The sequence below is a fragment of the Salvelinus fontinalis genome, chromosome 4 (genome assembly GCF_029448725.1).
Source record: "Salvelinus fontinalis isolate EN_2023a chromosome 4, ASM2944872v1, whole genome shotgun sequence".
Classification (NCBI taxonomy): domain Eukaryota; kingdom Metazoa; phylum Chordata; class Actinopteri; order Salmoniformes; family Salmonidae; genus Salvelinus; species Salvelinus fontinalis.
Genome location: NC_074668.1, coordinates 37,268,407 through 37,284,475, shown reverse-complemented (window position 1 = coordinate 37,284,475; position 16,069 = coordinate 37,268,407). Strand labels below are relative to the sequence as shown.

Below are 16,069 nucleotides of genomic sequence, written 5' to 3'. Positions count from 1 at the left end.
ATAAGCATGCTGAAAGTCAGTAATTTGTTTACTGTGAAATAGTATTGTATCTGGTCAAACAATTTCTTCCCAAAAAGTTTACTAAGGGTTGGTCGCAGGCTTATTGGTCAGCTGTTTGAGCCAGTAAAGGGTGCTTTGCTACTCTTGGGTAGCGGAATCAATCAATCAAATGTATTTATAAAGCCTTTTTTACATCAGCAGAGGTCACAAAGTGCTTATACAGATACCCAGCCTAAAACCCCAAACAGCAAGCAATGCAGATGTAGAAGCACGGTGACTAGGAACAACTCCCTAGAATGGCAGGAATCTAGGAAGAAACCTAGAGAGGAACCAGGCTCTGAGGGGTGGCCAGTCCTCTTCTGGCTGTGCCGGGTGGAGATTATAATAGTACATGGTCATTAAGGCCTGTTTGTTCTTCAAGATGTTCGAACATTCATAGATGACCAGCAGGGTCAAAATAACTGTTGCTCCCCTCCAGGGGGACACACTTTCCTGTAGGCTTAGATTGAAGAGATACAAAAATAGGAATGGCAATATAGTCTGCTATAATCCTTAGTAATGTTCTATCAAAGTTGTCAGACCCAGGTGGCTTGTCATTGTTGTTAGATAACAATACTTTTTTCACCTCTTCCACACCCACTTTGCGGATGTGTGTTCTTCAATGATTGTCCTTCAATTACATTGCAACCTGCAGGGCCTGTATTCATTAACTGCAGCTCTATGACCATAAAACCTATGATTATGAGGGGGTGACTCCATTACTAGGAAGTTACATGGCGGAACAATTATGGCAGTCAGACTTGACTGGTCTAACTCTACATGTCCATGCATATGGCAATGGACTCTCCATGTCTTAAAATAGTAATTATTTTAAAGGTGGTTTTCTACTACAGTATATAGGTCTCCTGGGCCCTATATCTTTACAAGATAGTAAATATCAGAAATAATTTTATGTAGAAGTGCTATGTCCAGGAGAAAGAATGTGAAGTATTTATGACATGGTCATGCATTGTGTAAATTTCAGTAACTCTCATTCCGTCCAGCTGGTTTTATCTGTATTTTCCCCTTTGTGTCATAGGCAAAGGCTCCAATATGGCGTCCGTCCAGCACCTGATGGGAATAGGGTGGGCCAGTGCAGGTATTTGGGTGAACAGCCAGAATAGGTATTTGGGTGAACTGAACTACGGACACTTGAACTATAGGAAATTATGTGATTATCTGATAGATTTAATTTCTCTCTCTTCAAAGACTTCCTGGTCAAAGAAAGGTAAAATAAAATGAGAAAATAGAAAAACAGACAGATCGACACACAGAACGTGGTAAATGCATCTGGGAATGGTCTGTTTTTCTGAAGCCTCTAAGATGTAGAAATATCTTGCGGTTACCAAAAGGAGCCCAGAGACAGAGATGAGGACCAGACTCTCAAATTGAAACTCTTCCAGAGTTAAAAACTGTCTCAATGTCCAAGGTCTGGACATCTCCCTCCTGGACCAAACACACACACACCACCTCTTTAAAAACACAGTCCCTACAGGAACACTGAGACGTTACCCTCCCTTTTCAAAACCCCTCTGCAGCTACAGGAATGCAGGAACACACCCCTCTACTTTAAGGTCTGGCCCCTTTAAAAAAGCCAGTCTGTAGCTACAGGAGAATCTCCCCACTGCTACTAGGACTCTGCTTTCAGCATCCGTCTGTCAGTTTGTCAGTCTGTCTATCCATCAGTCAGCACCAGGGGTATTCTAAATAGATAGCTGCTGTATTGATCCCTGTCTGTAGGACCAGGTGTACTGTGTACTAGTCGTGACGGTGACCCAGCCTGGGCTCTCAGGACTGGTTTGTGCTGAAGGCTGAAGACTAGGAAGTGTGAGGATGGGGGTGTGGATCAGAAAAGTGGTCCTCTCTCTGCTGATGCTACAACTGGCCACGACTGTCACAGCACAAGGCATTGGTGAGTACCTCAACCTATCACCTATCAATACCCCTCTCTGACCTATCAAAATGCTCCTAAAGTAGTACACCAGTAACCTTTATTCGTTGTAATACCTTATCAATATACTCAATCTGTACCTTCTTAATCTACTGAGTCTGTAATTTCTTAATCTATAACTTCTAAATCTACTCAATCTACACTAAATCTGAATCTCTGACTTTGCTTCTCTGAATCTGTCATTTCTCCATTACTCATTAAATCAAGCATTTTGCAGTGATTTTCTGATGAATTATAATGATATATTTAGCAGCGGCTCAGTTAAAATGATCTGTAAATAGCCCACTCAACTACCTCATCCCCATATTGTTATTTATGTTTTGCTCCTTTGCACCCCAGTATCTCTACTTGCACATTCATCTTCTGCACATCTATCACTCCAGTGTTTAATCCTAAATTGTAATTATTTTTCCCCTATGGCCTGTTTATTGCCTTACCTCCCTTATCTTACTTAATTTGCACACACTGTATATAGACTTTTCTATTGTGTTATTGACTGTACGTTTGTTTATTGAATGTCTAACTGTATTGTTTGTGTCACACTGCTTTGCTTTATCTTGGCCAGGTCACAGTTGTAAATGAGAACTTGTTCTCAACTGGCCTACCTGGTTAAATAAAGGTGAAATAAAAAATAAATAAAAAAAGGACTTTAATGGGTTTGTGTTTAATGCATTGTGTTGTGGAAAAGGTCACATACTTACACATCTATCCATAGGGTGACCCAAATAGAATGACACTGATTGGCTTTAGGAAAGTGTTTGTGCAATAACTTAATTTCTCTGGAATCCATACGCATCAATTTTTCCATACAAACCCACATCTCTTAGTATTATTCCAGAATGTGGGTCATGGCTGTAGAAGCAGTGGATTTGTTCCAGTGGAAAGAGTTTACTGCTGGCCCTTTGGTCAATCTGCCACGCCATAAAACAGTGGCACCACACACACACACACACACACACACACACACACACACACACACACACACACACACACACACACACACACACACACACACACACACACACACACACACACACACACACACACACACACACACACACACACACACACACACACACACACACACACACACACAATCTACCACTTCATAAAGCCCTGACACTCAGCACGAGCAGCTCTACAGCTCATCAGTAATTGCCACAAGCATGAAGTCACACACTTAATAAACTCACTAATGACAGTCGCACACGCATGCACACAGGCACAAACACATGGCTTCTGAATAAACGTTGTCTCTGTGTTGTTTGTGTGTGTCCTGTGTTAGTGTACGACCTGCTGGTGTCTCCAGACTGCTTGCCTGACCTGACGCAGGGAGGGCTGAAGACTAAAGGTCTGGATGAGGCCTTCCTCCTCTCCTCCTTCAGGCTCCATAGCAAGTCCCCCTCTCATCTCTACAGCATCATCAACCCCAGGGACAACAGCAAGTACCTGGAGTTCACCCTGCAGGCCAAACTCAACAAGGGTAAACCCTGCCGTGCTGTCTGTCTCAATTTACAAATGTGATCATACATCTAAATCAAATCTGCCTCCTTCTCTCCCTTCCTCTACGATTATCATTCCTAAGCAACTAACTGACCTTTCCCTCAGTGACGATCCGTTACCAGAAGACTGATGGTAGGGCTGGCACCACCAGTTTTAGCCACCCCTCTCTGGCGGACGGCAAAGAGCATCATGTGATGATCCATGCCAGCGGTCTGCAGAGAGGACCAGGTCGTATGGCGGTCTACGTAGACTGTAGACTGGCTCACACTGTGGACGAGCTGCCTGCTGCCTTCGGGGCGCTGACACCTGGACACAACAAGGTGGCGCTCAGGACCCTGCAGCCCACCGGACAGGTGAGACACAAGACTAGCATAGGTACAGATGAGTACGATTGTTTTTTGTGTTGTCACTCACCAACCACTTGTCCACCTGTCTCTGTCAGGATGAGTTGACGGACCTGAAACTGGTGATAGAGGACACGTTAGATAACGTCGCTACGCTCCAGGACTGCAGCATACAGCAGAGCGAGTCTCTGGGTACTATTCAGCTACTGGGTAAGAACACAGGCCTGTTATAAGCTGCCTGAAACATGACTTGACCGTTTCTGATGTCACATTGTGCGTCTCTGCCATACTGTACATTTGACCCACTTGAGACCCGCATTTTGACATAAGTTATCATAAACCATAAAGTCATGTAGTCTGTATGATGGAACATAGAAATACACTTTAGCTAAAACTGTAGCTAAAGACTACATTTCCCACAGGCCTCCAGACAGGCGGACAGGATCCGTCTCAGATGTTAGAGCTCCACAAGATGATGTCAGAGATGAAGGACCTGCTCCTCAAGCAGGTGCATCACCTGCCTTACAGTAGACATGCTGTTGTACCCTCACCTTTTAAGGCACCGCCATTTGTCTTTTTCTCTGTATCTACAGTAAACTGGTATTTTCTTTCCCCCATAAAAGATTAAGGAGACCACATTCCTTAGAAACACCATCTCAGAGTGTCTGGCATGTGGTAAGCTGTTCTCTTAGATCTATTACTACTAATACAGTGCTACTGTTACTGCTTAGGACTAATGCTTTCTGAAGATAATGAATGACTTCCTTATGTGCATGCTCTTATTTTAGCTGTCAACTGAAACCGGATCAATAAGATAGTGATGAGACTGATACTGATTGAGGATACTCAAGTTATGTGTGATGTTATATTATACATGCGTGTGTCTCTGTCTGTAGGTCTGAGTGGCAACATGGCGTCTGGCCCAGGTACAGGTGCACGGTCAGGCCCGTCCCAGTGTAGTCCAGGTATGTGTTTCAATCAGGACATGTGTATCCCGGCCGAGGGAGGACGCTTCACCTGCGCCCCCTGCCCCGACGGATACACTGGAGACGGAGTTCACTGTGATGACGTGAACGAGGTAGGGGGGGTGTGTGTGTTACCGGGTCAGTTTAACCTTTAACCCCTACTTCCCCAGCGTATGGTGTGAACGCTAACGTGTGTGTGTGCGTGCGTGTGTTGCAGTGCCAGTTTAACCCCTGCTTCCCCGGTGTGAGGTGTGTGAACACAGCTCCTGGGTTCCGCTGTGAGAGATGCCCTCTGGGATACACTGGTCTTGAGATCAACGGAGTGGGAGTGTCCTACGCACAGTCACACAAACAGGTAACGTATAGTCACTCAAACAGGTACCACACAGTCACACAAACAGGTAACGTATAGTCACTCAAACAGGTAACGTATAGTCACTCAAACAGGTACCACAGTCACACAAACAGGTAACGTATAGTCACTCAAACAGGTACCACACAGTCACACAAACAGGTACCATACAGTCACACAAACAGGTACCACACAGTCACACAAACAGGTAACGTATAGTCACTCAAACAGGTAACACACAGTCAGACAGACAGGTAACGTATAGTCACTCAAACAGGTAACACAAAATCACTCAAACAGGTACCACACAGTCAGACAAACAGGTAACACAAAATCACTCAAACAGGTACCACACAGTCACACAAACAGGTACCACACAGTTACTCAAACAGGTAACACAAAATCACTCAAACAGGTACCACACAGTCAGACAAACAGGTAACACAAAATCACTCAAACAGGTACCACACAGTCAGACAAACAGGTAACACAAAATCACTCAAACAGGTACCACAAAATCACTCAAACAGGTACCACACAGTCACACAAACAGGTACCACACAGTTACTCAAACAGGTAACACAAAATCACTCAAACAGGTACCACACAGTCAGACAAACAGGTAACACAAAATCACTCAAACAGGTACCACACAGTCAGACAAACAGGTAACACAAAATCACTCAAACAGGTACCACACAGTCACACAAACAGGTACCACACAGTTACTCAAACAGGTAACACAAAATCACTCAAACAGGTACCACACAGTCAGACAAACAGGTAACACAAAATCACTCAAACAGGTACCACACAGTCAGACAAACAGGTACCACACAGTCACTCAAACAGGTAACACAAAATCACTCAAACAGGTACCACACAGTCACACAAACAGGTACCACACAGTTACTCAAACAGGTAACACAAAATCACTCAAACAGGTACCACACAGTCAGACAAACAGGTAACACAAAATCACTCAAACAGGTACCACACAGTCAGACAAACAGGTAACACAAAATCACTCAAACAGGTACCACACAGTCACAAAAAACAGGTACCACACAGTCACACAAACAGGTACCACACAGTCACACAAATTGATACCACACAGTCACACAGACTGGTACCACACAGTCAGACAAACAGGTAATGTATAGTCACTCAAACAGGTAACACAAAATCACTCAAACAGGTACCACACAGTCAGACAAACAGGTACCACACAGTTACTCAAACAGGTAACACAAAATCACTCAAACAGGTACCACACAGTCACACAAACAGGTACCACACAGTCACTCAAACAGGTACCACACAGTCAGACAAACAGGTAACACAAAATCACTCAAACAGGTACCACACAGTCAGACAAACAGGTACCACACAGTCACACAAACAGGTACCACACAGTCACACAAATTGATACCACACAGTCACACAGACTGGTACCACACAGTCACACAAACAGGTACCACACAGTCACACAGACTGGTACCACACAGTCACACAAACAGGTATCACACAGTCACACAAATTGATACCACACAGTCACACAAACAGGTACCATACAGTCACACAAACAGGTACCACACAGTCACACAAACAGGTACAACACAGTCACACAAATTGATACCACACAGTCACACAGACTGGTACCACACAGTCTGGTACCACACAGTCACACAGACTGGTACCACACAGTCTGGTACCACATAGTCACACAGACTGGTACCACACAGTCACACAAACAGGTACCACACAGTCACACAGACTGGTGCCACACAATCACACAAATTGGTACCACACAGTCACACAAACAGGTACCACACAGTCACACAAACAGGTACCACATGTGCAAATTGCCTATAAACAGTAATAGGCACATGGTATAGAGTGTGTTATACTTAAGAGAGCTGCTGTTATTTTAATTTTTTAAACTTTTATTTAACTAGGCAAGTCAGTTAAGAACAAATTATTATTTTCAATGACGGCCTAGTGGATTAACTGCCTTGTTCAGGGGCAGAACGACAGACTTTTACCGTGTCAGCTCAGGGATTCAATCTTGCAACCTTTCGGTTACAAGTCCAACACTCTAACCACTAGGCTACCTGCCGCCCCACTAGGCTGCCTGCTGCCTTGTTACAGTCAGTGGTGTAGTGGAGGGCATAGGCAGGTATACACCATATAACCACTGTTTCTGTGGGCCTTGCATATATTAACTTCTTAATACCCACAATGAGTATCAAGGTAGTGTGGTGGAGGTATAGCCTGTATCAATTAATAAGGCGGATGAAACAGATCAGAATGCTTAGCTTAAAATGTTGATAAACTATTATTTCTTCTCATTGTAAGTACAGCAATGTGCAGATGGCTACGCGCAAATGTCCCAAAATGCAATTTGCGGGTAGAAAACGTTCTATAATATGCACCATACGCGGTTTCATGGGCAGAGATTGAAATATCCGTTAGTCATTTAGAAAGAGGTGAGATCTAAAGATGCAACAACTATCATGGGCTGCTAATATGACTACAATAATGCCTTTGCCTGCAAGACAATGAAATAAAGTTCATTTGAAAACCAATAGAACAGGAGAGAGCATATGAGGACGTCTTTATAAAAGAATTACCTCCACAGTTATATGGTGGGATTTTGGCTATAGGCTGCTTTGAAGCAACACAAGACAAGCCTAATAATATGAAGTAAAACATATATAGCGATGCTAATGATTGGCCTAATTGTCTTCTGGTGGATGGAAAGGCTTTCTCTAAAACCTTCTCAATTAAATGTCAACTAGCTACAATGTAGCCCACGCCTACCTGGCAGAATGATATCATGACTATTTGCTTCAATCCAGTGGCCATTTGTTTTGCCAACTTGTGCTCTACAGAAACACTGCTAACTACACACTCAAAAAATGTAAATGTCTTAGATTTTTCCCAGACCTCAAAAGTGGTCTCCTGATGTGGTTTAAACATTGTTGTGGACTTAGAACATCAAATGTTGTTGATTTTCCCCCCAAAAATGTAATAGACTTTGAGAGCGAAACCCTCCCCAAAAAGGGAAAATCAAAAACCTGTGAATTTCTGACTCAGATGACAGCCTCATTTATCAGCCTACTTGCACAGTACAGCTTGGGTTGGCCTGACTGTGAAAGCCCAATATGGGATTTATCATTTTAGGTCATTCAGAGTGTGTGTCACGGTTTGTCACAGAATTTTTCACACCAGGCGCCTTTCCTCCATCGGGTGGGCCCTTTGGTAATTTTTACCCACTCCTCCAAGCACCACTACACCACTGGTTACCGTGTGTATTCCTCTCCATGTGTGTCTGTAGGTGTGCGATGACATAGATGAATGCCAGGGCCCTCCTGACAACGGAGGCTGCACCGCCAACTCTCACTGCCACAACACCAGGGTAAGAGTCACAGCAGCTTGAATATTCCCATTGAAGCCTGTTGATAGTAGGCCTGAGATGAAGCCTGGGCCTGTATTTGTTGTCTCTCCCAGGGTTCATTCCGCTGTGGGGAGTGTAAGAGTGGCTTCTCTGGGGATCAGGTAAGCGGCTGCAGTGGGAAGAGGCTCTGTGGGAACGGCCAGCCCAACCCCTGTGACAGCAATGCACAGTGTGTAGTGGAGAGAGACGGGAGTGTTAGCTGCCAGGTGAGAACACACACACACACGTGAAACTAATGCGCAGTCAATCCAAGATCAAATCCAAAACCTTTCCTCTTCCGTCCATCAGTGTGACATAGGGTGGGCAGGTAACGGCTATGTGTGTGGGAAGGACACAGACATCGATGCTTACCCAGACGAAAAGCTGAGGTGCAGGGACAACAACTGTAAGAAGGTAAAATCCAGCTCCATCTACTTCTACTTTACCTCTCCCTCTCCTTCTACCTCTCCCTCCCACTTACCCTCTCCCTCTCCCCCATAGTAAGGCAGCCTCCATGTTTGTTTCCAGGACAACTGTGCGTTTGTTCCTAACTCTGGCCAAGAGGACGCAGACAGGGACGGGCTCGGGGACGCCTGTGATGAGGACGCTGATAGTGACGGCATCGTTAACATAGAGGTACAGTACACAACTGTTACACGCCTTTCGGGTATAGTGCATTCACGATCAAGTAGGATACACCTTTAACATGCGCAGTAACTCTGTCTCTGTGTAACTCAGGATAACTGTTGGCTGCATCCTAACGTGAACCAGAAGAACAGCGATAAGGATCTCCATGGCGACGCGTGTGACAACTGCTTGACGACGGAGAACCCTGATCAACGAGACACGGACAAGGACGGGCTAGGCGATGACTGTGACGATGACATGGATGGAGACGGTGTGTGTGTGCGTTGACGCGCCTTCCCCAGGTTTTGGTCATTAGAGAGTTGGAGACAGAAGGAAATTCTACCACAGCTAGTGATTTATTTTAAGGTAGTGACCGTAGTAGTACTTTTTCACACTGAGACGTCTTTATCCATGACGTTTTTCCCAAAACCACATTAGTCTGAGGTCAGTCTAGCTGTCTGGTTGAACACAGCATGTCTCCTGTCTCCAGCGGTTCCAGACATTATCATTGTCTTCAACAGAGCAGAGCCATATCTGTTGAATCCATTCACATCCTCTCAGTCTGTTTCAGTCTGTCTTCCATCAAAGTCTGCTACCTATTAGCTCATCTGTTTACAGGGAAAACAGGAGCTGGGGTAGGGTTCCGCCTCATAAAGTTCAAAACACTAGTAAAAACATTGATTTAAATGAGTTCCCATTTCTCAATATAAATGATCCATTTGGAATTGTCCTCTTTAGCTACTAGATTACCTTTTTTTTAAACTCTCATTTGTTCCGTTGGCAGATGCAGTGAAACCGTGCCCTAGTTTATTGTGTGTGTTTGTGTGTGTGTGTGTGTGTGTGTGTGCGTTTGATGTTTCCTGTCTGTGCACTGGGGCAGGTCTCCAACCTCTTGATCGTTTGGTCATGTCTCCCCCTCTAACACTTGGTCATGTCTGTCTCTGCTATAAAAAAAATCCATTATAAACCCTGCCAGCAGCTGAGAGCCAGTGGAAACTATTCAACTCTGCCCTGAACAAACACTGTCATCTGGGGCCCGAGGACACTAACACTCAGACTAGAAAAATAACTGTCTGTGTTTTTATCTGTATTTGTGTTTTTGTGGTCAGGCCTGAAGAACATTCTGGATAACTGCCAGCGTGTGGCCAACCTAGACCAGAGGGACAGAGACAACGATGGGGTGGGAGACGCCTGTGACAGCTGTCCTGACATGGTCAACCCCAACCAGGTAACCGTAAAACAACAACAACACTCAACCACAACAGAACCATAGCACAACTACAACACAACCACAACAGAACCATAGCACAACTACAACACAACCACAACACTGCACAACACAACCACAACACTGCACAACACAACCACAACACTGCACAACACAACCACAACACTGCACAACACAACCACAACACATCCACAACATAACCACAGCACCACAACCTACAGGTCAAATATCCTACCAAATATCAAACCTTTACCCCAACCTCAGACTGAAACCCATTGTTAATGTAGTAACGTGCAGCCTCATGACATTATTGAATAAGATTTATGTTTCTTCTCCCACAGTCAGATGTTGATGATGATCTTGTAGGAGACACATGTGACACCAACATAGACAGGTAGATCCTTCTATAAACATATCCGCACCTTTAGAAGTGATACTTACTGATAGTGAGTGTACTGGGTTGACTTTGACCCTCCTCTCTATCAGTGATGGGGACGGTCACCAGAACACTAAGGACAACTGTCCTACAGTCATCAACTCCTCCCAGCTGGACACAGATAAGGACGGACAGGGAGACGAGTGTGACGATGACGATGACAACGACGGTATCCTGGACCAAGCAGACAACTGCAGACTGGTGGTCAACCCTGACCAGAGAGATGAGGACAGTCAGTCACAACACGGATCCTCTTCCTTCCTGCTCTATTATAGCAATGCTCTCTCTAGTCTAATTGTTCTTCAGTGTGTGTGTGTGTGTGTGTGTGTGTGTGTGTGTGTGTGTGTGTGTGTGTGTGTGTGTGTGTGTGTGTGTGTGTGTGTGTGTGTGTGTGTGTGTGTGTGTGTGTCACAAAGACCTAGCTGGCTCAATGATGCATTGATGTACAGTACACTAATCCGGCATGTATGTGTGTGTGTGTGTGTGTGTGTGTGTGTGTGTGTGTGTGTGTCACAAAGACCTAGCTGGCTCAATGATGCATTGATGTACAGTACACTAATCCGGCATGTATGTGTGTGTGTGTGTGTGTCACAAAGACCTAGCTGGCTCAATGATGCATTGATGTACAGTACACTAATCCGGCATGTATGTGTGTGTGTGTGTGTGTGTGTGTGTGTGTGTGTGTGTGTGTGTGTGTGTGTGTGTGTGTGTGTGTGTCACAAAGACCTAGCTGGCTCAATGATGCATTGATGTACAGTACACTAATCCGGCATGTATGTGTGTGTGTGTGTGTGTGTGTGTGTGTGTGTGTGTGTGTGTGTGTGTGTGTGTGTGTGTGTGTGTGTGTGTGTGTCACAAAGACCTAGCTGGCTCAATGATGCATTGATGTACAGTACACTAATCCGGCATGTATGTGTGTGTGTGTGTGTGTGTGTGTGTGTGTGTGTGTGTGTGTGTGTGTGTGTGTGTGTGTGTGTGTCACAAAGACCTAGCTGGCTCAATGATGCATTGATGTACAGTACACTAATCCGGCATGTATGTGTGTGTGTGTGTGTGTGTGTGTGTGTGTGTGTGTGTGTGTGTGTGTGTGTGTGTGTGTGTGTGTGTGTGTGTGTGTCACAAAGACCTAGCTGGCTCAATGATGCATTGATGTACAGTACACTAATCCGGCATGTATGTGTGTGTGTGTGTGTGTGTGTGTGTGTGTGTGTGTGTGTGTGTGTGTGTGTGTGTGTGTGTGTGTGTGTGTGTGTGTGTGTGTGTTCCAGACGACGGCGTGGGTGATGCGTGTGCAGGGGACTTTGACCAGGACAAGGTGATTGACAGGATAGACAACTGTCCAGAGAACGCTGAGGTCACCCTGACTGACTTCAGAGCCTATCAGACGGTAGTACTGGACCCTGAGGGTGACGCCCAGATTGATCCCAACTGGGTGGTTCTCAACCAGGTGACCTTATCGTCTTTAACATGCTGACATTTTAGTCATCTAGCAGATATTGAGTAACAATAACAGTTGTAGGGTCAAAGAGTATGAAGTACAACATTCGATCCTTGACTGAGTTATTTGATTAAGTTTGATCTATGCTGTGTACAGTAGGTAGTGGAGTACTCTCTAGTATGTCATCTGTAGTATCATAACTCTCTCTCTCCTTCTCTCCCCAGGGTATGGAGATAGTCCAGACTATGAACTCTGACCCTGGCCTCGCTGTAGGTAAGACAACTCTCAGTTCCCATTTGACAGGCGGATGTCCACCCTCTCTGTGCTACTCACTCTGTATGTGTAGGCCCCACATTGTTCAGTGTGTGTGTGTGTGACAAAGGAGCTGTTCGTGGACTACAGGAAAAGGCGGGCCGAACAGGCCCTCATTAATATCGACATGGCTGTAGTGGAGCGGGTCGAGAGTTTCAAGTTCCTTGGTGTCCACATCACCAACGAACTATCATGGTCCAAACACACCAAAGAAGAAGAAAGCACGACAACACCTTTTCCCGCTCAGGAGACTGAAAGGATTTGGCATGGGTCCCCAGATCCTCAAAAAGTTATACAGCTGCACCATCGAGAGCATCCTGACTGGTTGCATCAGGGCCTGGTATGGCAACTGCTCGGGCGTAAGACGCTACAGAGGGTAGTGCGTACGGCCCAGTATATCACTGGGGCCAAGCTTCCTACCATCCAGGACCTATATAATAGGCAGTGTCAGAGGAAAGCCCAAAACATTGTCAGAGACTCCAGTCTCCCGCTCTGGCAAGCAGTACCGGAGCGCCAAGTCTAGGACCAAAAGGCTTCTTAACAGCTTCTACACCCAATCCATAAGACTGCTGAACAATTAATCAAGTGGCCACCCCCCACTTTGTTTCTACACTGCTGCTACTCGCTGTTTATTATCTATGCATAGTCACTTTACCCCTACCTACATGAACAAATGACCCTGACTAACCTGTACCCCCGCATATTGACTTGGTACCGGTACCGCCTGTATATAGCCATAATATTGTTATTTTATTGTGTTACTTTTTATAATTTTTTACTTTAATTTGGTAAGTATTTTCTTAACTCTTCTTGAACTTCACTGCTGGTTAAGGGCTTGTAAGTAAGCATTTCACGGTAACGTCTACACTTGTTGTATTTGGCGCATGTGACAAATACAGTTTGATTTGATGTAATAAGCCTGTGTTGTGTGTATTTGTGTGCGTGTCTGTGTGTAGGCTACACAGCGTTCAGTGGGGTAGACTTTGAGGGGACGTTCCACGTGAACACGATGACTGATGATGACTATGCAGGCTTCATCTTCGGCTACCAGGACTCCTCCTCCTTCTACGTGGTCATGTGGAAACAGACTGAACAGACCTACTGGCAGGCTGTACCCTTCAGAGCTGTGGCTGAGCCTGGCATACAGCTCAAGGTAAAAATACAAATAAATGGTCACATACACCAGATAGGTGTAGTTATACAGGGTCAGCCATATTAGTACGGTGCCCCTGGTTCAAATTAGGGTTAAGTGCCTTGCCCAAGGACACATCGACAGATTTTTCACTTTGTCAACTCGGGTATTCAAACCCGCAACCTTTCTGTTACTGGCCCAATGCTCTAACGGCTAGTGTACCTGGTGCCCTATAGGTCTAGGGAAGGTATAGGGGTGTGTGTGTGCGTGGGTGCATGCTACTGTGCTTATACATCTGCATTGCTTGCTGTTTGGAGTTTTAGGTTGTGTTTCTGTATAGCAGTTTGTGACATCTGTTGATGTAAAAAAGGCTTTATAAATATTGATTGATTTACATGGGCTCCTGAGTGGTGCAGCGGTCTAAGGCACTGCATCTCAGTAGAGGTGTCACCACAAACACCCTGGTTTGAATTCAGGCTGTATCACAACCGGCTGTGATTGGGAGTCCCATGGGGCGGCGCACAATTGGTCCGGGTTTGGCCGGTGTAGACTGTCAGTGTAAATAAGAAATTTGTTCTTAACTGACTTGCCTAGTTAAATAAAGATTAAATGAAATACAGTGATCAATCTCAAAAGGCTTCTGACCTTTCTTTCTTACCTTCTCCCACCTCTCTCTCCCTCCTCCAGGCGGTGAAGTCTAAGACAGGTCCAGGGGAGTATCTGAGGAACTCCTTGTGGCACACAGGAGACACCAACGACCAGGTACGTCTGCTGTGGAAGGACAAGAGGAACGTGGGCTGGAAGGACAAGGTGTCCTACCGCTGGTATCTACAGCACAGACCACAGGTTGGATACATCAGGTGAGAAACACACATCCACACGGACTACCCACACACACTAGTCTGTAAACTCCACCTTAGGCAACACAGTGACTAGGCAACACAGTGACTAGGGTCTGGTTTAAATGATGGACTCTTTTGTCATACAGGAAAAAATGTTTGCAGTGGTTTTAGTTGAGGTAGCCACTAGCGAAATGTACTCGTTAAAACCCCCCCCCGTGATCTCTATCTTGCTAGTTACTATTTTGTATTTGATTAAAGCAGATTAAGTAGTGATGTAGCCAGTGAGGTAGTTCCTGTATGCCAAGAGTCCATAATTGAAACCAGACCTTAGTCACTGTGTTGGCTATGGTCGGGTTTGGAGACTACACACCCACTAACACACACCCACACAAACACTCTGAACCATGTGTGTGTCTTCTGTTCAGGGCGCGTTTCTATGAGGGTCCCAACCTGGTAGCAGACTCTGGGGTGAAGATAGACAACAGTATGCGAGGAGGGAGACTGGGCGTCTTCTGTTTCTCCCAGGAAAACATCATCTGGTCCAACCTCAAGTACCGCTGCAATGGTGAGTGACACCCCACTCAGCCAACTAGCAGACAGATACAGAGACTAGCGCCGGTCACAGCACTCTGATAGGACAGAAGCTGTCTAAGTATTGTCATTGCTACAGGATGTTTAAGTCAACACCTCGCTGTTCTGTTTGTCCCTCTACAGACACCATCCCTGAAGATTACCAGGAGTACAGTGCCCAGAACACTGAATAAACACACCGAGCGTGGAAGAGGAGAGAAGGAGCGGAGAAGAGATATTGGGACGGGGTGTTAAAGGACAGAAAAATGAGGATGGGACAGAGAAGAGAGGGGGAGAAAGAGAGGAAGAGGGAAAAAGAGGAGAGAGGAGATGGGAGAAGGGACCAAGCGGCATTGTGCATTTAGTGGGGGCATTATGAGAGGAGCAAGGCTTTTAAAGGGGCTTTTCACAAGCAATCATCCCTTTTATAAAAGCATTATTATTACTGCTAGACTTTTGCCTGGTATGAAGACTGACGTCTACTCATCAGGGCAACAGACTTCCAGACATGACTTGTTAATGCTGTGTCTACACACGCTATACGGTACTGTACATGTGGAATTGGTTACTTGGTTAACTAAAATTGGTTAACTAAAAGACTGATGTATATTGTAGTGTTGTAGTGAACCTGTATATGTCTACTATCTGAGGTGAGGGTTATTGTATCTAGGGGTTCAAACTGTAGTTAGGGTCTCTCCTATTTCTGCCATTGGAGGAAAACAAAGACAAGGGAAATAAATGAAGGAGCTGGTATTGACTGCACTTACATGAAAACAACCGATGTCCATCATACGTTACATTCAATAGATGTGTCATTTTTTGTTCAGTAAATCTATGAATAAATATTCTGAGCATTTGGTAAAACACCCTCTCTGAGTCTTTTGTTTGGTG

General features: G+C 45.1%; 1 protein-coding gene across 1 annotated transcript; it reads left to right on the top strand.

Annotated features, from left to right (window-relative positions):
• The first annotated feature begins 1,625 nt into the window (after positions 1–1,625).
• Positions 1,626–16,030, top strand: LOC129853684 (thrombospondin-4-B-like). Its single transcript, XM_055920006.1, has 22 exons — positions 1,626–1,951; positions 3,276–3,473; positions 3,599–3,846; positions 3,936–4,047; positions 4,260–4,345; positions 4,461–4,512; positions 4,734–4,915; positions 5,020–5,157; positions 8,495–8,575; positions 8,668–8,820; positions 8,903–9,007; positions 9,122–9,229; positions 9,332–9,491; positions 10,330–10,448; positions 10,790–10,842; positions 10,935–11,116; positions 12,153–12,331; positions 12,547–12,595; positions 13,591–13,787; positions 14,454–14,626; positions 15,034–15,173; positions 15,323–16,030. Exons 1-22 carry the CDS (start codon positions 1,873–1,875, stop codon positions 15,370–15,372), a joined length of 2,844 nt encoding a protein of 947 aa, XP_055775981.1. The 5' UTR covers positions 1,626–1,872; the 3' UTR covers positions 15,373–16,030.
• The last annotated feature ends 39 nt before the right edge of the window (positions 16,031–16,069 follow it).

What these genes read in the sequence shown, in the direction of transcription:
- LOC129853684 (XM_055920006.1), top strand. Translation starts at nt 1,873, where the DNA reads ATGGGGGTGTGGATCAGAAAAGTGGTCCTCTCTCTGCTGATGCTACAA. An exon ending in ACGGCATCGTTAACATAGAG is followed by an intron (nt 9,230 to 9,331) that starts GTACAGTACACA and finishes TGTGTAACTCAG; the next exon opens with GATAACTGTTGGCTGCATCC. An exon ending in ACTGGGTGGTTCTCAACCAG is followed by an intron (nt 12,332 to 12,546) that starts GTGACCTTATCG and finishes TTCTCTCCCCAG; the next exon opens with GGTATGGAGATAGTCCAGAC.